This window comes from Phyllobates terribilis, unplaced genomic scaffold (assembly GCF_046119375.1).
Source record: "Phyllobates terribilis strain yellow unplaced genomic scaffold, ASM4611937v1 Scaffold_2__4_contigs__length_985480577, whole genome shotgun sequence".
Lineage (NCBI taxonomy): Eukaryota > Metazoa > Chordata > Amphibia > Anura > Dendrobatidae > Phyllobates > Phyllobates terribilis.
In genome coordinates this window covers 900,208,250-900,232,136 of record NW_027362762.1, presented here as the reverse complement: position 1 = coordinate 900,232,136, position 23,887 = coordinate 900,208,250, and the positions used below count along the sequence as shown (strand labels likewise).

The 23,887-nt window shown below is 42.5% G+C and overlaps 1 protein-coding gene across 5 annotated transcripts in view; it reads right to left on the bottom strand.

The window, feature by feature from the left end:
• The window catches only part of ROBO1 (roundabout guidance receptor 1), a 1,620,698-nt gene that overhangs the window by 340,127 nt on the left and 1,256,684 nt on the right, over positions 1–23,887 (bottom strand). For all 5 annotated transcript variants that reach the window (XM_073668214.1, XM_073668217.1, XM_073668213.1 and 2 more), the window contains one exon: positions 7,345–7,671. In XM_073668214.1, coding sequence (XP_073524315.1) covers positions 7,345–7,671 — 327 coding nt within the window. The remainder of the gene's footprint in view (positions 1–7,344; positions 7,672–23,887) is intronic.

Genomic DNA, 23,887 nt, shown 5'->3' with positions numbered 1-23,887 from the left:
AACGGGAATTAAAAAAAAACTGTGGGGTCAGTTTTATGAAAAAGTATTACATATTATTCAATATAATATAAATATACAACACAAGAGATTATGTAAAAAGGTTTGGAATGAGAAGATGCTGCAATAACACTATGGAGAGGGTAATGGAATATCCACCATAGTGAAGGAAATAAAGAGACACATTGGGTCCCCAATCACATGAACAAAGTGTCCTAATAGTTATATTGGACCAAGGAATACACTGGAGTATTGTTATTGGTTGGATATATGTCACCAGTCAATCAAAATAATAAGTGCAGCCTGATCCTGTCTAATCTCTAATATGTCCCAATTGATGACTAAAAGGATTTATAAGGAATAGGAATTACCTTGTGTCATAATGTTAGATGGAGCAGAGTGCACTTGGGACCCGTGCAATAGCCTCGACGCGCGTTTCACCTTCCGGCTTCGTCAGCGTCGAGGCTATTGCATGGGTCCCAAGCGCACTCTGCTCCATCTAACATTATGACACAAGGTAATAATATAACTACTAGGACACTTTGTTCATATGATTGGGGACCCAATGTGTCTCTTTATTTCCTTCACTATGGTGGATATTCCATTACCCTCTCCATAGTGTTATTGCAGTATCTTCTCATTCCAAACCTTTTTACATGATCTCTTGTGTTGTATATTTATATTATATTGAATAAAATGTAATACTTTTTCATAAAACTGACCCCACAGTATTTTTGAATTCCCGTTTGCTCTCAATAATGAAGATCTATTATTGACTGAGCTATACAGATTTGGGAATTCTTGGTTTTTGGGTTTTCTACAGATCTGGCCAAGATTACAAAAGAATTTCTGCATTACTCAAGGTTCCTAAGAGCACAGTGGCCTCCATAATCCTTAAATGGAAGAAGTTTGGGACCACCAGAAGTCTTACTACACTGAGCAATCGTGGGAGAAGAGCCTTGATGAGAGAGGTAAAGAAGAACCCCAAGATTACTGTGACTGAGCTCCAGAGATGCAGTAGGGAAATGGGAGAAAGTTCCACAAAATCAACTATCACTGCAGCCCTCCGCCAGTAGGGCTTTTAAGGCAGAGTGGCCCGACGGAAGCCTCTCCTCAGTGCAAGACATATGAAAGCCTGTATAGGGTTTGCTCAAAAACACATGAAGGACTCACAGACAATGAGAAATAAGATTCTCTGGTCTGATGAGACGAAGATAGAACTTTTTGGTGATAATTCTAAGCAGTATGCGTGGAGAAAACCAGGTACTGTTCATCACCTGCCTAATACAATCCCAACAGTGAAACATGGTGGTGGCATCATCATGCTATTTGGTTGTTTTTAAGCAGCAGGGACTGAATGACTGGTTGCAATTGAAGGAAACATGAATTCAGCCAAGTACAGAGATATCCTGGATGAAAAATTCTTCCACAGTGCTCTGGACCTCAGACTTGGATGAAGGTTCTCCTTCCAACAAGTCTGGCTTCAGAACATCTCTGTGACGATTCTTGACTGACCCTGCCAGAGCCACTTGTTGCATCATACCGAAGTAGACTCATGGCTGTACTAGCTCAAAAGGGTGCTTCTACTCAATACTGAGCAAAGGGTCTGAATACTTATGACCATGTGATATTTCAGTTTTTGTTTTTTAATAAATTTGCAAAAAATTCTATATTTCTGTTTTATTCAGCCAAGATGGGGTGCAGAGTGTAGTTTAATGAGAAAAAAAATGAACTTTTTAGAATTTACGAAATGGCTGCAATGAAACAAAGAGTGAAAAATTTAAAGGGGTCTGAATACTTTCTGTACCCACTGTATGGGGGCTCCAGTTATGTGACCTGCACCCATCTCAAGAATGGGGCCTCGTCTTCAACTGTAAGGAATGGAGAGATGCCCAATTCAATCTTCATTCAGTAATTCTGAAAATTGTCAAGGTTTTTGCCATAAATTTCCAAAGTGGGAATAACCAGAAATTTGGTTACAGTGATGAAGAAATGGTCTAAGAGGGCCATAACTGATTTATGAAAAAAAGCATCAAATTGAATAATAAAGCACTGTGATGATTGGGGACCTGTACAAGAGAATCCCTACAACCTTCTCACCAGTAAGTCTTTTATCATAAAGTAAAAATATTATGAATCAGTCTTCTATATCATTCGGCATGAATAATATGGGATGCATATGCAATGATGATTTTCTTGATAGTTGAATCCATGAACTATCATCAAAATATGGTAAACATATAAAAAATTACCATATCAGAAGGCTGCTAAAACCTTAATATATTATCTGCTAAGAATTTTATGGATATTAAAAAAATAGTTTCCATTACTGGGTAGAGTTTTACTTAAAAAAAAATCACAAAACAACCTATAAAGTTGTTTTACATGGAGTCCAACAAAATGAATGAGTAGCCATGTAATATGGGGGTCTTGTGCAGTGGCCTCCATCAATGAAGGCGTCTATTTATTGAGAAGCGGGTTGTTGTCCTAAAAGGACAATTTTTTAATGTATAAAAATAAATAAATGTTTGTATTATTGCTGGGATATTCTATAACTATATTACTGAGAGATGTCCAACCTCTGAGGAATACAGTTCAAGTTTAGCGCTCTGCCAGCTTCATTGGAATTTGCCTGCACAGAAGCCTAAAATTCTCCATACACCTTAAATGACTATCGGACAAACAATTGCTTCAACCAATCATTCGTCTTGCAGCCATCTCAGGTGGCTTTCCCATAAAGAGGAAGACTCCTGTGATCTGTATGAGAGAGACGTCGCCAGGCAAGTCTAGTAGCGGCTTATCTCGATGAGACAAAAATAATTGGCAGTCCGATATTGGACATGCCGAATGGATATTTCCCCCAACAATAAATTGTCCAGGGACCCCATACATACTAGAGTATTGGCCAAATTTGTCAACACTGGCATTAGTTTAATGTGTTTGTTAAAGAGGTTGTCCACTACTAGGACATCCCATTCTCAATCTGAATGTTTGCCTCCCTTAAAATAAAAACACCTATACTCACCTCCCGTGCCAGCGCTGTTCCAGAGGTGTCGGCACTCACATTCACAGGGCTCACTTGTGGTTGTTATGTCACGTTAGCTCTGCGCCAAATCTGCGCTGGCATCTGGCAAATCGATCATCAAGAGTAAATGAGAGAGCAGCTGCAGCCCTGACTTTCTGTTGATGCTCAATACGTCCGAAAGTGAGAAAGTGAAGCCGGGACAGGACTCAAGTGTCATAACAACCTCAGGTGAGCAACGGGAACAAGAGTGTCGAGACCACTGGAACAGCAAAGGCACCGGTGGTGAGTATAGGTGTTTTTATTTTAAACAAAACATGAGGAATGAGATAGGGTTGTCCTAGTAGTGGACAACCCCTTTGAGGAAATTGCAATGCATCCCTATTCATATTGTGGCACCCTGCTATTACAGGTACCACAGGACCCAAAAGGTGCATGGACGGACTTATCCACCAGAGGCCCTCATTACAAACAGACACCTCCACCCTTCCACCTCATACCACCAGAGGGAGCCCTGTTAGGGATATATATACTGGAGGGTGGAGTTAGGCAGTCAGTGTGTGCTGGCACAGAGATCAGTGAAGAAGCAGCATGTGAGCAGCTGTGCTGAGGGTCAGCCAGGGCCTAAAGCAGGTGCTGAAGCCTCAGGGCCTAGAGCGGGGCCGGAGGCAAGGAGAAGAGTGAGAGGAGTTATGGGGGCAGCGGAGCATCTTAGGCTCACCCCAGAACACAAGCCGGACACTAGGTCCGCGCCTACAGGGTCCTCTACGCCCAGTAGGAATAACCGGTATACCAGGAGGATTCTAAACCCCTGGTCAACCTGAAGCTACAATCATTTAAAGAACTAGGAACCATGAAGGCCCCAGCATCCAGGGATAGTGGTAGCCAGAAGAAAGGTCTTACCACCAAGTAGTCAGGTGAGAGAGCAAAACAACATAGAAGCTAGGCGAAGTTCCAGGCTGGCCAGAAGCTTAGAGAGCAAGACATGGACCAGGAGGCCTACAACCCGCTCACTAGGGAGAATTCTGAAGTGCACCCTTCCTATTAAGTACCCTGGACCCTACCTGCCGTTACACCAGTAAAGGTACTGAAGCGAATCCCCTGTGTGTGTGTCCGTTATTCCCCCTGACCTGACCGGGCCCCCTCTCACCTGCATCCCTCCCATCAACCCTGCCCCGGGGGCCCGCTCCGCCTGTGGGGAGCAGAAACATCCCAGCTGCCATCCCATCACCCCCGGAGGTCTGCAGCAGCGCCGGTACTCATTACCGGGAACCACAGGTGGCATCACGAGACAAACTGTTAACAAAAACCCCCTTTTAAAGAGTGACCCCAGAGGACGGGCCCGGGAGCCGACTGCCGTGACATCCTACAAAGAAGGTAAAGGCCCGGGTACCGAGTCCCCCATATCCCCCTGGGCGAGTCAATATGAATGGCAAAAATTATAAGGGGATACAGCAATAGACTAATGCATCACCTTTATTCTATTTGTTGGATCCTGTAGACTGAACCTCTAAAATCATAAAGTAATGACATATCCTAGCAATATTCCATCACTTTAAGAGAAAAAAATGCCTTAAAGTATCAAGAAAAATAAGAAAACATTCATTGTTTTTCACCTGCCCTAAAACTCAATTTTACAAAAAAATTTTAAAGTTCAAATTCTTCCCCCGGAAATTAGGGCCAAGTGGTCAGGGCGTTTGGCCACCATAAACTATTAAATACAAACATCACTATTAAATCATACATTTTCTTCCGTTTTGGCAGAGGCAATGAATGCAATGAAATATGTTTTATGTCATAATACTGATAGAAACCCTTATGTTGTTTTTTGATATAGCAAACCCAAGAATAACAATGTCGGCAGGCTTAGACACATACAGACGCTCTATCAGTGGAATGACACACCACTGCTAATTTGAGAACACAATTAGTTCAAGCTTCATATTAATGTTCTGATCTTCTAGTGTTTTTCTAGTGCGATTACAGAAAATAAATCAATCCTAGAAAGAACTATATTAGAATAAAAATGTAGAAAAAATACTGTTTTGCTTATTTAAGATATAAAATATCTGTTACGCCCTATTTTTATGAATTAACTATCGAGCTCAGTTTAGTGATTATGGATTATGCCAGCTGTCTAGTTTGGTTTGGCTCGTGAGAAAGTCAAAGTTATTACTTCAACTTATTAAATTCACTTGACAGTTTCTAAATGTGCAAGTGGCTTCTGTTCTGAGCCACCCTGATAAGATTACTGTGAAAGGGAGGATGGAAAGTTTTACAGACACTGAGGAGTTAGCCAATCCTTCTCCTACCACTCAACCCTAAGGTGAAGCTGCTAAGTGGTCACACATGGAAATCAGTATTGGTGGCTTAGATTTTACAAATCCACAAATAATACCGTATCATCTCTCTAATTGGGTCCAATATGGTTTCATCCCTGGTGCCTAACTTGGTTGATCTACCTTAATCTGAAGGTACTTACAGATTAGTAATGCAATAGATATCGGTAAAGGTTTATCCAACTAGTTTTCTATTTTGACACTTTCAGAGACCAAAGAGAGTAATCTGCTTTGAGTGTTTGGAAGATAAATATCTTCACAGCTACAAAGCTCCATGGATGGGAAATATTTCATATATATGTGAGAGGAGCACGATTATTCTGGAGTTGTCCTTAGGCAACGGCTCTTTAGAGACTTGTGCTGCACATTATGACCCAACTTGTGTTATGAACTGTGTCCCGTAAGAATGCATCGAGGTGTCCACAAGGGACATTAGTCATAGGCTTAGTATAATGGCAAGTGAGGAAAGTTGCACTGCGCTTGTGATTTGACCATTACAACAAAATCTCACCCCCTGGAAGACAATGGAAATTTTTTAACGTTCATGGGTGATTTCCCATTATGCAATAACAATGCTACACAGTTTGTTTCCTGCTCTTTCAGACTTGCTGCACAAGTTTTTTTCTAGCCCTAGTCTTAAACATAATTTTATATGTAGTATACGTCACAAGAAAATGTTCCTTTAAATTTCACAAACACTACTACTTAAATCCCTAAGAAATGGTAGGGGGCACTCTAAGATGACATTAGGGAACAGACAGATCATTCTAAGCCTAATTATTAAGCAGCTACATGTTCTTGACCTAAGTGGGGCCCTTTGACTCAAGAGGTAAGAGAGAAGGTTTGTGATTAACCACCTGCTTGTATAAGTTTTGTGAAACACGTTTTGGGCACTAGGATGAAAGCACAACCATGTGTGTTCTTAAGTTGACAACACCAACTTTTTAATTAATAAGAAGGCGATATACTGCCAAGAAATAGCGAGGGTGTTAATGGAGTTGTCTGGGCACAGGTATTTGATGACCTATCTAGGATGAGTCATCAATAGCAGATAGTTGTGGCCCAACACTGAGCGCCCCTACTGATTAGCTGATTTTTGCTCCAGAAGTAGTCAGATACAAACACTTCGAACGCATCTGCTGAGCGCAGCTCCTTTGGTAGTGTAGCGGCTGCTGTCGACTACTGAAGGACAGCTCTTGTTCTTTTGAATGGAAGCTACATTGTAATAGCTGGCAGTTACTGTCAGAAGTGGCCACCCTTTGAATAGAGCTGCGCTCAGCAGCGCCGTTCAAAGTGTTTACATCCGGCTTCCAGCAGAGCAAAGATGTTGGACCCCCACTAATCTGCTATTGATGAACTATTCAACAGATACTGATATCATAACTGATTTAACGAACCATTTGCACTGTACCGTCCATGTGTACTTACACGTGCATGGCTTAATCTTTGAGACAAGAATATGCTACCGGCAAGATCAAGTAGGGTAGCCACCAACACGACGGGAATACGTCAAGGTCGGGAAAGAAGAGGGAGACCATCCTACAGATAGGTCATCAAGTACCTATTCTTGGACAACTCCTTTAACAATAGTATGATTCCAATTTTTTTAAAACGTAATGAAACTTAAAGGGGTTGTCCACTACTTTAACACTGATGGCCTATCTTTGGGATAAGTCATCAATGTCTTATCAGTGGGGGTGCAATACCCGGCACATCCGCTGATCAGCAGTTCTCAGTGCCAGCAGCGGACGGAACTGCTCAGTTACGGAGCTGCTCCGTTTACGGATAGTGAGCATGGCGAAGCACTGCATGTACGCCTCCTATTCAAATCAATCGGGTATCCTAAGGATATATATATGTACATACAGCCCATTGTCACTAGATTAAACTTAATTTCTCAGAATAAAATAATTTTAGGATAAAATTATTTATGACAAGCAATAAAAAAATTCTTAAAAGAATCAAGAAACTTCATATTTCACTTACTGGCTACTTCAAGAGACGCATTGTGACTGACTGCTTCTCCCAAGTAATTCCGTGCAACACAGACATAGACCCCTTCATCCGGTCTGCTTTTGCGTCCATGGACTATACGTAAAAAAAATAAAGATCCACTCGGTAGTAACATTCGATGGGAGCGTGGGTCATCTTTATCAGTTTCCACCCTTTCACCTCCTTTATACCACTCAATTGATGGAGCCGGTCGTCCTTCTGCCTTACAGTTTAGTGTAGCCGGTTCACCTTTTGAGACAATAAGATCTGATGGATGTTCCACAATACGAGGTGGGAAATCTTCTTGGCGCAGTCGTGAGCCTAGAAAAAAAAAGCAATATTTAGAAAAGAAATGTAAAGGATCTCAAAGACCACAAATCTTGTCAAAATACACATTAGAATATACAGAATTGAAAAACAATGTAAATAAATTAGCTGGGAATAGTTTTCATTGTCAGGAAACTGAAATCTAAAAATGGAAAAAAGTAGCCTAAACATATGGGTGGGAGTAGCAAATGGTCTCTAAATATGAATTTTTTCAACACTTCAACAATGGGCAAGTTTTCATTTTTCGCATTTCTGTTTTTCCTCCCCTTCTTACAAGAGCTGTTACTTTTTTATTTTTTTCATTGACAAAACAGAATAAGGGCTTTTTTTGTGAAATGAGTTATAGTTGTTAATTACACCATTCAAGTTACCAATTACAATTTTTGAAAATGTACGATTATTATTGAATTTTTTGTGATGTGCACAGCGACCTAAAAACAGCAATTCTGATGTATCATTTTTTTCTATTTATGGCATATTATATTTTGATATATTATTATTATTATTTAATATCATAGGGCCATTTATTCCATGGTGCTTTACATGTGAAAAAGGGGGTATATGTAGCAAAAACAATTACAATAATCTAGAACAAAAATGCAACGGCGACTGGTACGTACAGGAGGAACGAGGACCCTGCCAGTGAGGGCTCACAATCTATATTGGACTTTTATGAATATCAAGATACTATACATATTAATTTGTTTATTTTTTTTAAACTGGTTAAAATATAAAAAAATATATTTTTGCTCTATTTTGCAAGTCCCTTTTGGGGACTAAATCTGTGATCCTTTAATTGCTTGATCTATATACCAAAATATGACAATATTAGGGAAGAGTCAGATGGCTGTATAACTCGATCAAGGATCGCAACGAAATGCTCTGACTGGCCGAAGGATCTCCACACCCAAATGTGACAGCATGTATTTCAATGCAGCTGTCATGCTTAAGTTGGGAGAGACAACTGCCAGTCCAAGCATTGTTTGCGATCCTCGTCCAAGTAATACAGCCATCTGACTCTTCCCTTACAGTGTATAATGTAAGTTAACATCTCCTATGAAGCCCAACCATCTGCTCGTCTGCACAGGGGGACCAAGATTGCAGCCACATGTACCTTCAGTAGGCCATGGTGACCCACCGGTCACGGTGGGGAGAAGGTGGGATGATAGGAGCCGGAGTGTGATCGCCATGATGATCAATGCTGCGGTGATTGGCAGCAGCATCTAAATGGCTAAAGAGCAGTAATCGGAGCTCGCTCCTGTCATTACTGTTACAGGCAGATGCCGGCTGTGTAGTACAGCTGGCAACTGCCACGTGTGGAGAAGGCTCAGCTTTAGAGCCCACTCTTTAAGTGCGGACTCCTGTGCAGATGTGCAGTTACTTTCAATGTGTCAATGGGTTAATGACCACATTACTCATTAAATTGTTGAACATTTCAAAAACTGGTGGGACCAGTTTTGTATCCAATGTCGAAACAGTGTTTGGTAATGTAAAGATCAGATCATTCTTCTTTTATTGCTGGACGTCAATCATAACGCGAGTCAAATTTCCAAAAAGGAAACAACATTAAACAAATTCCCTCCTCAGGGGTGTAACTATGAGGAATACAGTGGAAATAATTTCACTCGGATCCTGGCACCTGAAGAAGCCCAACGAGATTGCACATAGTAAGTATTGTAAATGGCACCCGGTTGGTGTGGAGGAACATGAAACAGATTCTGCTTCTCCTCCTCCTTGTTATCTCGGGGATTATACAATGTAACAAGTACTTTATTTCCCTTAATGACATTCTGTAATTTGACCTCAGATAAAAAAAAAAAAAAACTTGGAAAAGTGGTGAAAATGAAAAGGCACCAAACATCTAAAATTCCCATGATTGGCAGATAACTCCACATTAGCAGGAATGCCGGTGACATATTTCCCTAAGGGATGTAATGACCTTGACGAGTGAATTATAATCTTTCCCTTTATGTAAAAGTTATTAAAAAAAAAAAAACATTCTAAGTGCATTTGAGGCAGATTTTTAAGCCCTATTAAATGTGCATTTTGCAGAACAAGAGACCATTTATTATCGGAATATTATATAAATCCTGCAATCAACACCAATCCTATCATTTTCTTGTCAAACGTGCTTTACGCTGAAGAATGTTTGTCGAAAATAAGATCTCTGCACCCATTAATTATCAGAAGTATCTCAGGGTTTTCTGGACCAATCATTTTATACGTCCTTTGATAAGATATTCTTTACATTGGTGCTTTGAGAGGAGGCTGAAAAGTTGTTATATGAAGAGTTATAGATTTGCATGGAACCAGCTCCCCATTAGTAAATGATACACAGTAATCTATACGGCTAAGTCCTCTTCTTTCTGTGCACGTATAAGACGGATTGAGTTTCTTCTCAGCATTAATAACTGACAAGGTGTGTCATATTTACTAGACGATAAGCAGATGTAACCAGAAAAGAGAAATGCCTCCAGCTATACACAGGAAACGCAGATCCAGACACTTTAAAGAGCACCTGTCACCCGGAGATGTCATCTATGGGACCTTCAGGGAGGCCACAACTTGTGGCTATAGTCTAATGCAGGTGTGGCTTTCCAAGGCTGAGAGGTGGGGGGTTGATTGGAGAGCATAATAGCAAGACACAATACAGAAATATAGGTATAGACCCAACGATTTGGGATTTATTATTAAATATTTCCATATAAGGATTTTACTACAATTAATAATGAAGAATATTGTAGTTTTTGCAAAGTTGAGAAAAATTTACGCAGTTTTTTAATATACTTTGTTCTTTAATTTTTCTAATTTACAACCAAGAAAATAAAATGAGCTCTATTTTAAAATGATAAAAAGCCATATTGCTAGTTTCACCTAGTAGAGATAGGTATTTCTCGACTAGTGTTGAGCGAATTTGTTCGGCATTTCAAATTCAAGTTCGTGTTCGGGGTTCCGACTTGTTCGCACCAAAAAATAGGCTCCGCCCATGAACATCCCTGATTTGCCACGCGTGACAGCGTGGCAAATCAGGGATGTTCATGGACGGAGTCGATTTTATGGCGCAAACAAGTCGGAACCCCATACACGAACCAAAATTTGAAATGCTGAACAAATTCGCTCAACACTAATCTCTACTATAAGTCAATGTTATAATCTTCATTGAGCTTTGCAGCATGATAATGGATAAGAGTCAAGCCTAAAAACCTATCTGCCGATGGCTGTTTTGGAGTCTTACCAGTGAATAGAAGAGTTTGACACCCCCGGAAGAAGGCACAGCGCCGAAACGCGCGTAGGGGCGACGGCACCTTGACTGACTTAACACATGTGAGTAGTGATGGTATGCCCATTTTGTACTTTGTTGTGAGATGGATTTACAGCAATGGCTAACTAATTATTGCACTGTGCACTTTAGCTTTTGATCAATGTTTAGAGTTACGTATGTGCTCTAACTCTAGGAGAGGGTATCTGGGTATATCCCTCCCTATTGCTAGTACCATAACTCACTTTACCAAACCTCCTCTTCATGTGTCTGTTTATCTATGGTGCCCCATTTTTTGCTCACCATTAAATACTTATGCTATTCCCTATGTTTGTATGGTTTTAATGAATTTATATCAATAAAATGTATGAGTTTTTTCAGATAGTGTTCGTTATACATTTTTTCTTTTTTTGATGCACCTTGTTATAGACGTTGAACAGTGATATGTTGTCATAGAATCATAGAATCATAGAATGGTAGAGTTGAAAGGGACCTCCTGGGTCATCTGGTCCAACCCCCTGCTCAAAGCAGGATTCACTAGATCATCTCAGACAGATGTCTGTCCAGCCTCTGTTTGAAGACGTCCATTGAAGGGGAACTCACCACCTTTCGTGGCAGCCTGTTCCACTCATTAATCACCCTAACTGTCAAAAAGTTTTTTCTAATATCTAATCTGTGTCTCCTCCCATTTAGTTTCATCCCATTGCTTCTAGTCTTTCCTTGTGCAAATGAGAATAAAGATGATCCTTCTACAATGTGACAGCCCTTGACATATTTGTAGACAGCTATTAAGTCTCCTCTCAGTCTTCTTTTTTGCAAGCTAAACATTCCCAAATCCTGCAACCGTTCCTCATAGGACATGGTTTGCAGACCAGTCACCATTCTGGTCGCTCTTCTCTGAACTTGCTCCAGTTTGTCTATGTCTTTTTTAAAATGTGGTGCCCAAAACTGTACACAGTATTCCAGATGAGGTCTGACCAAAGAGGAGTAAAGACCGATAATGACTTCACGTGATCTAGACTGTATGCTTCTGTTAATACATCCCAGAATTGTATTTGCCTTTTTTGCTGCTGCATCACACTGTTGACTCATGTTCAGTCTATGATCTATTAGTATACCTAAGTCTTTTTCACATGTACTGTTGCTTAGCTCTTTTCCTCCCATTATGTATATGCTTTTTTCATTTTTATTGCCCAGATGTAGTACTTTGCATTTTTCCCTGTTAAAAAACATTCTGTTGGTTGCTGCCCACTGCTCCAGTTTATTTAGGTCTTTTTGAATCCTCTCTCTCTTCTCTAGTATTAGCTATCCCTCCTAGCTTTGTGTCATCAGCAAATTTAATCAGTTTACCCTCAATTCCTTCATCTAAATCATTGATAAAGATGTTGAACAATACAGGTCCCAGGATGGAGCCCTGTGGTACCCCACTTGAGACATTCATCCAGCTGGATGTGAAGCCATTTACAACCACCCTTTGAGTCCGATCACTAAGCCAGTTATGAATCCACCTAACAGTTGCCTGGTCCATTGCATACTTGGTCATTTTTTCAATAAGGATGGTGTGAGATACTTTGTCAAATGCTTTGCTGAAGTCAAGATATACTATATCTACTGTTATGTTCTGCTACCAGAGCTAAGGAAAGAGAGGAGATCTGTCCCTACGATAGAACTCAGCTAGATCCCTACGATGTAACAGGGGACCTGATCCTGCGATCAGACCTGCTAAAGTCCTAAGCTAGTCTGTACGGAGACCTATAGATGTGGGGAAGGAATCCCTACAAGTACTAAGGACTGGGAGGAAAATGGGACACCTCCTAACAGAAATAGTAGCAGACAGACGAACAAACAAAATATAAAGAACACAGAGGTCCGTAGACCAAGCAAACTAACAGAGCAGCTACAGAGCACAGGCTAGCTAGAAAGTAGTTAAATAATGAAGTCCAGCAAAGCCAGAAGGGCGGAGCAGGATTAAATAGGCCAACAAGGTCATGTGACCAGCAAAGGAAAAAACCTAAGAGCAAGGTTCTAACAGTACCCCCCCCTTCTAAGAGGATCCTCCGGATCCCCTAGGACCAGGCTTATCAGGAAATCTCCTGTGAAACGCTCTGATAAGACTGGACGCGGAAACATCATCCGACCTCACCCAAGAGTTATCCTCGGGTCCGAAACCTTTCCAGGCCACAAGATACTGCAAACTACCTCTATACCGTCTAGAGTTAAGGATGCGAGAAATTTCATATTCCCCGTCCTCCACCACCGGAGGAACAGAGGCAGAGGCGTCACAATCCGATACAACCGTTTTTTTCAACAGAGAGACATGAAATACCGGATTAATTCTCCAGGAGGTAGGAACCTCCAACCTAACAGCAGATTGGTTGACAACCTGAAGCACCTTAAAGGGCCCTACAAACTTGGGACCCAATTTCTTAGAAGGAATCCTCAACCGCAGATTCCTAGAGGACAACCAAACCATGTCACCAACAGCGAACAAAACCTCCTGTCGTTTCCTATCAAAGTAGTCTTTAGATTTTCTGTTGGCCTCCTGAAGATTACCACGCACATCCGTCCAAACTCTCTCTAAATCACCGGAAAAATTCTCCTCCTCAGGCACGGCAGATCCCAACTTGGAGAACGACCCAAACGATGGATGTCTCCCAGAACAACAAAAAAAAGGCGAACAACCAGCAGAAGAAGATGTATGGTTGTTAAGAGCAAATTCAGCAAGTGGTAGAAACTCAGACCACCCCTCTTGATTGTCTGCCACAAAACAACGCAAGAACTGCTCAACATCCTGGTTTTTCCTTTCTGTCTGGCCATTAGATTCAGGATGATATCCGGACGAGAACGACAAATGAACTCCTAACCTGTCACAAAAGGCACGCCAAAAACGAGCCACGAACTGAGGACCCCTATCAGAAACAATGTCAGTAGGAACGCCATGAAGTCTGACAATTTCCTTGACAAAGGCCTTAGCGAGAGTTTTAGTGCAGGGCAGTTTGACGAAGGGAACCAAGTGACACATCTTGCTAAAACGGTCCACGACCACCCAGATGACAGTGAAACCCTCAGAGGGGGGAAGGTCAGTTATAAAGTCCATAGCCAAATGTGTCCAAGGAGCACTGGGAACCTCCAAAGGACAAAGCAACCCCGCAGCAGGAGTATGTGAGGACTTAGATCTAGCACATATAGTACATTGACGCACCCACTTAATGACTTCCTTCTGCCATCCAGGCCACCAAAAACTGCGACCCACCAGTCTCTTGGTCTCAGAGATTCCGGGATGACCTGCCAACCGAGATTCGTGACACTCAACAAACAAATCTCTCCTAAAGGTCCCAGGCACAAACAACCTCCCATGAGGAGTGTTAGATGGGGCATTCTCCTGTGCTTTAAGAATCTCATCTTCCAAAACGGAGTCCAAAGCAGCTATCACAACACCTTCTTGTAAAATGTTCTCCTCTTTCTCAGCACCGACTATGGGAGAAAAACTGCGAGACAAGGCATCCGCCTTAACATTCTTAGTACCAGGGATGTAAGTAACGGAGAAATTAAACCGCGAGAAAAACAGTGCCCACCTAGCCTGACGGGCATTCAGGCGCTTGGCAGCATCAAGAAATATCAGATTTTTATGATCCGTAAGAACCTGAACGGGAAATTCCGCACCTTCCAAGAAGTGGCGCCAGTGTTCAAATGAGAGTTTAATAGCCAATAATTCCCGATTACCAATATCGTAATTCAGTTCAGTCTCCGAAAATTTTTTTGAAAAAAAGGCACAGGGATGTAATCCATCCCCGTTATCCTGAGACAATACTGCGCCAACCCCCACAGAGGAAGCATCAACCTCAACCAAAAACGGCTTAGTCACATCAGGCTGCATAAGGATGGGAGCAGAGGTGAACCTCTCCTTGAGATACACAAAAGCTTCAATGGCCTCAGAAGACCACTGAACCGCATCAGCACCTTTCCTGGTGAGATCGGTCAGAGGTTTGACAATACTAGAAAATTTTTTTATGAATTTTCTGTAATAATTGGCGAAACCTAAAAACCTCTGTATCGATTTCAAACCAATAGGCCTAGGCCATTCCTGTACAGCTTGAACTTTAACCGGGTCCATCTCAAAACCTTCGCTGGAGATAATGTAACCCAAAAAACTAATTCTCTGTACAGCGAACTCACATTTCTCCAGCTTAGCAAAAAGCGAATTGTCCATTAATAACTGTAATACCTCACGTACGCTCCGCCAATGAGACTCCAGATCCGGCGAATAAATCAAAATGTCATCCAAATACACAACCACATTTTTGCCGATCAAAGGTCTAAGGATGTCATTAATAAGATTCTGAAAAAATGCAGGAGCATTAGTAAGACCAAAAGGCATAACCAGATTCTCAAAATGACCCACAGGAGTGTTAAAAGCAGTCTTCCATTCGTCACCCTCCTTCATGCGCAACAGATTGTATGCCCCCTTAAGGTCAATTTTAGAGAACCACTTGGCCCCCATTAACTGGTTAAACAGATCAGGAATCAATGGCAGTGGGTAAGGATTGCGTACAGTAATTTTGTTAATCTCACGAAAATCCAGACAAGGACGTAAACCGCCGTCCTTTTTTTGTACAAAAAAAAATCCAACCGCCACAGGAGACTTAGAGGGCCTAATGTGACCGGCGGCCAAACTTGTCTGTATGTATTCCTCCAAAGCCTTCCTCTCAGGAATAGTAAGGTTAAATAAACGACTTTTAGGAAGAGTCGCTCCAGGGACAAATTCAATAGAACAATCATAGTCTCTATGGGGAGGCAAAACCTGCGATTCCTTCTCAGAAAAAACTCTCCAAAAATCCTGAATAGGAACAGGCAATTCTCCCCTATCCAAAGCTGCAATACGCCCGTTACAACACTTGTCATAACATTTATGGCTCCAGGATTTAATTTCACTGGTAGACCAATCCAGTACAGGATTGTGAAATTTTAACCAGGGCAATCCCAGTATTACTGGAGAAGGCAAGTTATTCAAAACTACCAAATCCAATTTCTCATGGTGAACACCATTAATAGTGAGAGGAAATTCACAGACCTTGAGAGTAATATTCTTCAAAGGGGAACCATCCACAGAAACCACAGCAATGGGGGATGATAAAGGTTCGGGTTTTAAATTGAGTCTTTCCAAGAATCCCCCATCAATTACATTCAGAGTAGACCCACAATCAACAAACACCCGAAATTCCATTAATTTTTCCTGAGCAATCGTGGAAGCAGCTAAAAATATACCCTTGGAATTTAAACAGGCAATACGGGCATGACTGACCATTTTTTTTTCTTTCTTCATACGAAGCTCACAGCCTTTAATCAAATGACCAGATTTTTCGCAATAGAAACACAAGCCTTCAGAAAATCGACGGTCTTTTTCTTGAGAGCGAGGTGCCACCGATCCAATCTCCATCGGTTCACCACTGTTAGTACACACATTCTCATAACCAGAAACTTACATAGCAGAGGATTTGCTCTCATTAACCCTTGCACGCAGTCTCCTATCCACCCGTATAGCTAATTGCATAGCCTGTTGCAAATCTTCAGGTGTAGGATAAGCAATTAGCAGGTCTTTAACCCTTTCATTGAGCCCAGCAAGAAATAGACTTTTCAGAGCAGAATCGTTCCACCCTGTTTGAGTAGACCAACGACGGAAATGAGTACAATATTTTTCCACATTACCTGATCCCTGTTTCAAACGTCTCAACTCAGTCTCAGCTGATGCGACACGGTCAGGATCATCACATAATAGCCCCAAAGCAGAAAAAAAACTATCCACTGATCTGAAGCATGTATCACTAGGTTGCAAAGAAAAGGCCCACTTCTGAGGCTCTTTGCGCAAAAGTGACATTATGAACCCTATGCGCTGGGATTCATCCCCAGAGGACTTGGGTCTCAAACGAAAATACAATAAGCAAGCATTTTTAAATGAAAAAAATTCTCGGTGTTCACCAAAAAATAAATCCGGCAAACATACCTTAGGCTCCAAGAAATGTGCTCCAGGACAGTTACTCACGTGCTGACGGAGCTCGGCCACCTCCAGAGAGAGTCCCTGCAGGCGATGAGCCAAATCCTGAACCGACACCATGATGGAACAGAAAAATCTTTCCTTAGAGAATTTGCAGGCTGGACTTACTGTTATGTTCTGCTACCAGAGCTAAGGAAAGAGAGGAGATCTGTCCCTATGATAGAACTCAGCTAGATCCCTACGATGTAACAGGGGACCTGATCCTGCGATCAGACCTGCTAAAGTCCTAAGCTAGTCTGTACGGAGACCTATAGATGTGGGGAAGGAATCCCTACAAGTACTAAGGACTGGGAGGAAAATGGGACACCTCCTAACAGAAATAGAAGCAGACAGACGAACAAACAAAATATAAAGAACACAGAGGTCCGTAGACCAAGCAAACTAACAGAGCAGCTACAGAGCACAGGCTAGCTAGAAAGTAGTTAAACAATGAAGTCCAGCAAAGCCAGAAGGGCGGAGCAGGATTAAATAGGCCAACAAGGTCATGTGACCAGCAAAGGAAAAAACCTAAGAGCAAGGTTCTAACATCTACAGCATTTCCCTGATCCACCCAGTCAGTGATTCTGTGTCTTATCCTATATAACTGAATATATTTATGATCCTGTTGGTCAATCAATCTGCTTGAATAGAAGAGTTTAGTCTAATGTCCTTAATGGAGCTTTGGGGGATATCTGGTTTTCCTTAAAGGAGTTTTCTAAGAATTTAATTAAATGGCCCCCATCACATAATTCAAACTGCAGCCAGTCATATGTCGAGACAAGGTGCAGTCTGAAGAAACACAGCTCCCAAGACCTGTGTCTCAACTGACAGAGTAACTGTATAATGAAGCACACATACCGGTGAGGTGCTGGAAAAGAGCTGCAACAGTTGAAGAAATAAATCTTCTCCTTAGCTAACTGAGAACAAATGATTTTTTTTCTCCAGCCTCAGTCACCTGTGCACAGTCAGCCGAGAAGATTTATTTCTTCTCCTGTTACAGCGCTTCTCTGGCAGCTCTGGTATGTTTGCTTATGATACAGCTCCTCTGTCAATTGAGACACAAGTCTCAGGAACTGTGTTTCTTTAGACTGAAGCCCATCCTGATATGTCATTAGGACAAGCTGCCGTTTGAATTATGTGACGGGACCATTTTAAAACATTCTTAGAAATATCTTTTAATGAGTCCAACTGATTATGGTCTTGGCAATGCTCCATTTGAAAAACATGTAGGTCATCTCATGCCTGTAATAGGAATCTGGCCATATACATGATCACTGCATGCTTTCTACATTTACTGTACAACAGTAATGCTTTCTCTTGTAATAACCCATGCTCTTGTGTTATTTTATCTTATAGCCATCTCAGTTTTTCATCTCCATATGGCATTGTTTTCCATATTTCTGAAGGTGTCCTTGCTCCACCCTCCGGAGAAGGCCGCACCCTTCCAAGTTACACTCTGTCCCACCCCAGAACAACTACTTTCGGCCAAGGATTTCTAAGAAATCCTGAACGATTTCCAACTATGCACAGAGTAAACAATTACGGTTCCCATTCAGTGCCCACTAGCAGAGCATTTAAAGCAAATTAAGGATTGATACAAATAGTACATTTTAAAGGCGTATAACTTTTCATGCCCCAGTAATCTATGTTTGGCGAAATTGGAATTGCCCTTTAAGGACTGCTGTTTTACACTGACTCAAAATAAAAAATATATATCTTACAAAAAAGATCTCATGGGTACAGACTTCTTTCAAGTTGTTAAAAATTCTCTTCAATCACCACCTAGTCAAATCTATTAAAATCTATTATTAGGGAAGCTGCTTGACAACTCTTGTGGATTTTGTCATGTCCGCCATATTGGTTCTATGTCAACTTTCCTAGTCACTGCTCTGACTTGGCTATTTATGTCAGTTCCATAGAAAAGAATAGCGTGGTATCACATTAGCATTATCACTACTTCATTCATAGGTAACACTCAACCCTTCTTCTCATGATCCGTGAAGTTCCTCCAGCAATCAGACACCTAATGGAAGTCTGTGAGCACAAAGTGACTGTTCAAACCAAGCTCAGACTCAGCGCGCCCTTGCCGTGGCTTAACAGTTCAGTGCACCTTTCCACCTACTTGTTTTCCATCTATCCCCATCCTCTTCTGGCTCCTGTAAGGCCAGAACTGTCAATCAAAGAAAAGAAGAGAGAGCTATATGGAAAAGAAATGGGAAGGAAGGTGCTCCGAACTGCTTGGCTATGGCAAGGGTGCACCGAGAGCAGGTGCTTGGTTTGAACAGTCATTTTGTGCTGACAGCATCTCTTAAACACCTATTCTATGAACGAGTGATACGAGTGGATCTTGGAACAACCCCTTAAAGGTAAAATGCTTTAATATTTCATTGCATTAGCTTCTATAGCGCTTTAAAGAGGTTGTTCACTACTTTATCATTGATCCTTAGCATAGGTCATCAATGTCTGATCGGTCAGTCATCCCTGCCGATCAGCTGCTCTCAGTGTCAGCGGCGGTGGCTGCCGGCCAGAAATGCTCAACTGCGGAGCTGCTCCATCTTCTGATAGTGGCCGCGGCATCGTTTTGCACATCCACCTCCTATTGATTTGAATAGGGGGCGGATGTGTAGTACCCTGCTGCGGCCACTATTAGAAGACGGAACAGCTCCACTTTTGAGCATTTCCGGCCGCCAACAAATGATCGGCGGTGGTGTCGGGTGTCGGACCCAGACCGATCAGACATTGATGACCTGTCCTAAGGATGGGTCATCAATGATAAAGTAGTGGACAAGCTCTTTAAATCTTTAGATCAAATTATCAGATAATTGAACCTTTCAAAACCATTCACTTTACAAGCCTATAATATTCTCATAGCTACACATCATTCTGCAAACTTTAAACCAGTAAAATCCCCCATAAAAATTGCTAAATCCAAATTTTAATTTGCTGTATGTAATGTTCATGTTTCTGTTGCTCTATATACAGAAAGCTTAGTTACCGAGTATTACAGCCCTATTTATTTCATTCACTCATTTCCATACCCAGCTGGGAAGTTGGTGGCATTTATGCATCACGATGGCAGATTAGGTGATACTCCTCGTAATTAGCTCTCCCTTTAATTACACTATTTATTAAAGATGTTGCAGCTGCATAATAATAATCAGAAAATGGGATTCTGCCCATCAAGAGCCGATCTCTCATACAAGCCGCGTCCAAACTGTCGAATCTGCAGCGCTGCCAACAGCTGAGATGAAATTTGGGAAAATATAGGTCATGTTGTCATCCTGTCTGCCCAGAAAATGATGCCTGGTATCAGGACAGCAGAAAAGCTATGTAGATGACTTGCCTATGATGGGGGGTTGCTACATTCTAGAAATTAGGGGGGCTATCCTGCAATACAAGATCAATGTGTATCCCACCCATTCCAATATGTATCCCACCCATTCCAATATGTATCCCACCCACTTGAGAGATGAGGGGCTACATATTGCTTACATATTGCATAGTGGCTATGATCAGCTTTTTGATTGAAGGAGTCTTCAAAAACAAATTGATCTAATTATTTCCTGCTACTACAATTCTCAGCCGTCCTCCGCAAGGGTTCAGTTCCCACTACAGGGACAATAAATAAGTAACATCAATAAATTTAGTAACATCTTCATAGATTTTTCTGTTAATGTGGAATATAGTAAATCATCATTAAACTGGAATAAAACTGTCCCAAGTATCTGCTAATCTGGCATTTATATCCGAAAAGGATTCTAATATTTTCATTTTATAAACATGGAAATATAAGACCGGTAAATGCTTCATATGTAATGTTTGCTTGGGCTGGAGATACACAGAGAGGACGTGGACATCTTCAATAGCATTTTTTTTTACCTAAATGCAGGTATTTTAGGATTAAAATTGTTTCTGCATTTGGGTTTTATTAAAAACTGTAAAACATTTGGCTTTTAAGGCTGTTTGACTCAATTAAACTCAATCTGCATATTACCGGCTGCAGACTGAGTTTAATTAGAGAAGCACTCGCATCAAAGTTAATTCTTCTGTTTTCCATTAGGTCTATGACATCACGTGAATAAAAAGAGACTAGCTGAATCCTTCTAAGTTCCAGGGACTTTGCACTGATGTAGAATTGTAGTTCTAGTGATGACTCATGCGGGGAAAAGAGACTTCCTGTTTCTACATTGAACTTAGAAGGATTCAGCTAGTCAGTTTTTAATCATGTGATGTCATAGACCTAATGGAAAAGAGCAGAATTAACTGGGTAGAAAGGCAAAATGAGCAATTGTAAGTGCACAGTGCTATATAATATGATGATTGCAATATATTAAGATAAAAACTTTGATAGGAGGAGTGCTTCTTTAATTAAGAATTCGTCAGTGAGATCATTCTGAAGGAGAGTTTGTACTGTATTTTTTGGACTATAAGATGCACTTTTCCCCCAAAAAAATTTGGGAGGAAGATGAGGGTGCGTCTTATAGTCCGAATGTGGCTTATCGGGAAGGTGGGGCGGCAGCGGGGAAGTGAGGTCACAAAAGGCAAGGTCGCTGCTGCAGGAAGTCGGCAGTGGCAACAGGAGTGGGGCGATTCTGCGGCCCCTGGGCAGGGATGACTGGGCTTCCCAGCGGTACGAGGCTGCGGGCCCTGGGCTTCAAGAAAAGGAGCGGAGCTCCTACTCTGTACATTGATTTCCCACTGGTTGGCTGCAGTAAAATGGCTGCTGTAGGCAGCGCATGTGCAAATTTAATTTCGACTCGTCACTGAGCAGAGACCTAAGTCTGTGCATGTGCTGCCTCTGGCGGCCATCTTCCTGAAGCCAACCACCGGGAAATCAATGTACAGAGCAGTGTCTCACCACTGACATTTTCTTGAAGCCCAGTGCCCGCAGCGTCGCTCCACCGGGACATCCCTCTTCTCCCAGCCCGGGGCCCGCAGCCTCGCACCTCCAAGACACTCCCAGTCCAGGACCTGCAGCATCGCCCCACTCCTGCCTCCAGCTTCCTGCAGCAGTGACCCTGCTGACGCGCCCCCTGGGCCATGTTGCACAGCGTTGCGCATGCGGGGAATACCCGGAGCCGGATCTGATAGGGGTAGTAGTCCTCGTGGCGGCGACCCGGTCCATGCCCAGGGTGTCAAACTAAGTGGCGGAATTTAGAATAAAATAAGATGCTATAGAGTTCGACTACGCCACCCGTGGATTGCGGTCAGTGGGGACCGCCGCTGCACTGCAGACCGCTGAGGCTGATGTTATTTGTGCAGCTGAGAGTGGGATGACTCCCCACGGGAGGAGTATTGCCTCAGGGCAGCTATTGTGGAGATGATGATGGGAGTGATGGTGTGGGTGTCCCAGTACTGATGGTGCAGGTGCGGCGATGAAACACAGAGGCTTGAAGTGCAGTTTCCAAAGCTTTACTCACTGTTGGTGTTCAGATCACTTCGTCCAAGAGTGACCACCCGAGCCGTGCTGCGTTCACCAGGGGAAGGACTCGGTCAACTCCCAGGCAATTCCGGAGTGTGGTTCAGGGCTTCCCTCTCTTTCCTTTCTCTGGCCGTCCCCACCAGGGACCCACCTTTGTCCAGCTCCCTCGGGCCTTTTGGTGGCGAAACCTTTCCCGGTTTCCCTGACCCTATCTGGTATGCCTTCCTGGTGGATATGGTGAGGGGTCGCGCCAAGACTTGACCACGACCTCCGGTTCCTGGCTAAGGATAATTGGCCTCCACCAGTTTGGGATCCGGCACCCTGTTCTGCCAACCCTTCACCCGTTATCTCGTGGGATCTCAGGGTTCCCTCCTCTCTTGCGTCTCCGGGCCTTTCTTGGTGTTTCTGTTCCTTCTCCTTTCTCTTTCTGCTGTCTCAGGCCTCCACTTCAGGCCTGGCTCTGGAGCTGTGCCCGGACTGAGCCACAGCTCCCTGTCAGCTCTCTCCGGCTGAGCTCCTCTCTGAACAGACTACTCATCTAAGATGGTGCCCACCTTTTATACTCCCTTCTGACACCCGAGCCCAGGTGACCAGCACCCAATGGGCTCCTACCTATGCCCAGAGTCCCTCCCCTGTCTGCTCCTACACCACTGGGATATTCCTCCCCCCTCCCCACTCCAGCCAGGGACAGACGCTGTCGTACCTGCACATCTATCTGGTGGGAGTACCGTTGATCTGTCCCCCGGAAATGGGGTGAGTGTAGTGTATGCAGCTAACTGAGCCCCGCTCCACACTCCATCCTTACCCGGGAGTGGAATACCACACCTCTGGTTCGAGGTGCAATACTCCTGTAGCAGCCGAGTCCTCGGGGTGCTACACTGCCTCCTGTGAACCCGCTCCACTGCCGCCGCCCTCTCCCCCCGGTAAGGTAAATTTGTACTATAAGATGGCCCCCATTTTAACAAAAACATTTTTTTCCCTATTTTGGGGTGCGTCTTATGGCCTGATGCGTCTTATAGTCCGCAAAATACGGTAATTTTATCTGTCTTTTCTCTGCTCCGATCTGCTGATTTATCACTACAATCCACATAAAAAAGAGAGCTAAGCTCAAAAAAAGACAGATAAAAGGGTTACCAACTCTCTGTAAGAATGAGTTCACTGACGGATTCTTAGATAACTCATTCTGCAGTCATCAATAGGGAGTGCATGACGGAGGCTACAGAGGGCAAACGGTGCAAAAGCTTTAACAAAACACAATTGGAAGAACTATTTTTAGACCAAAATGTGTGCATTCAAATATATATATATATATTATATACTATAGTATATATATGTGTAGATGGTTTGGTATGTGCTTTGCGCTCTCATTTCTTAAAGGTGTTCTGTTTTTCTAAACTTATAGATTTTATATAGCGCCAACATATTCCGCAGCGCTTTACAATTCAGACAATTTACAGATATTATGGGCACTGTCCCCATCGGGGCTCACAATCTAGAT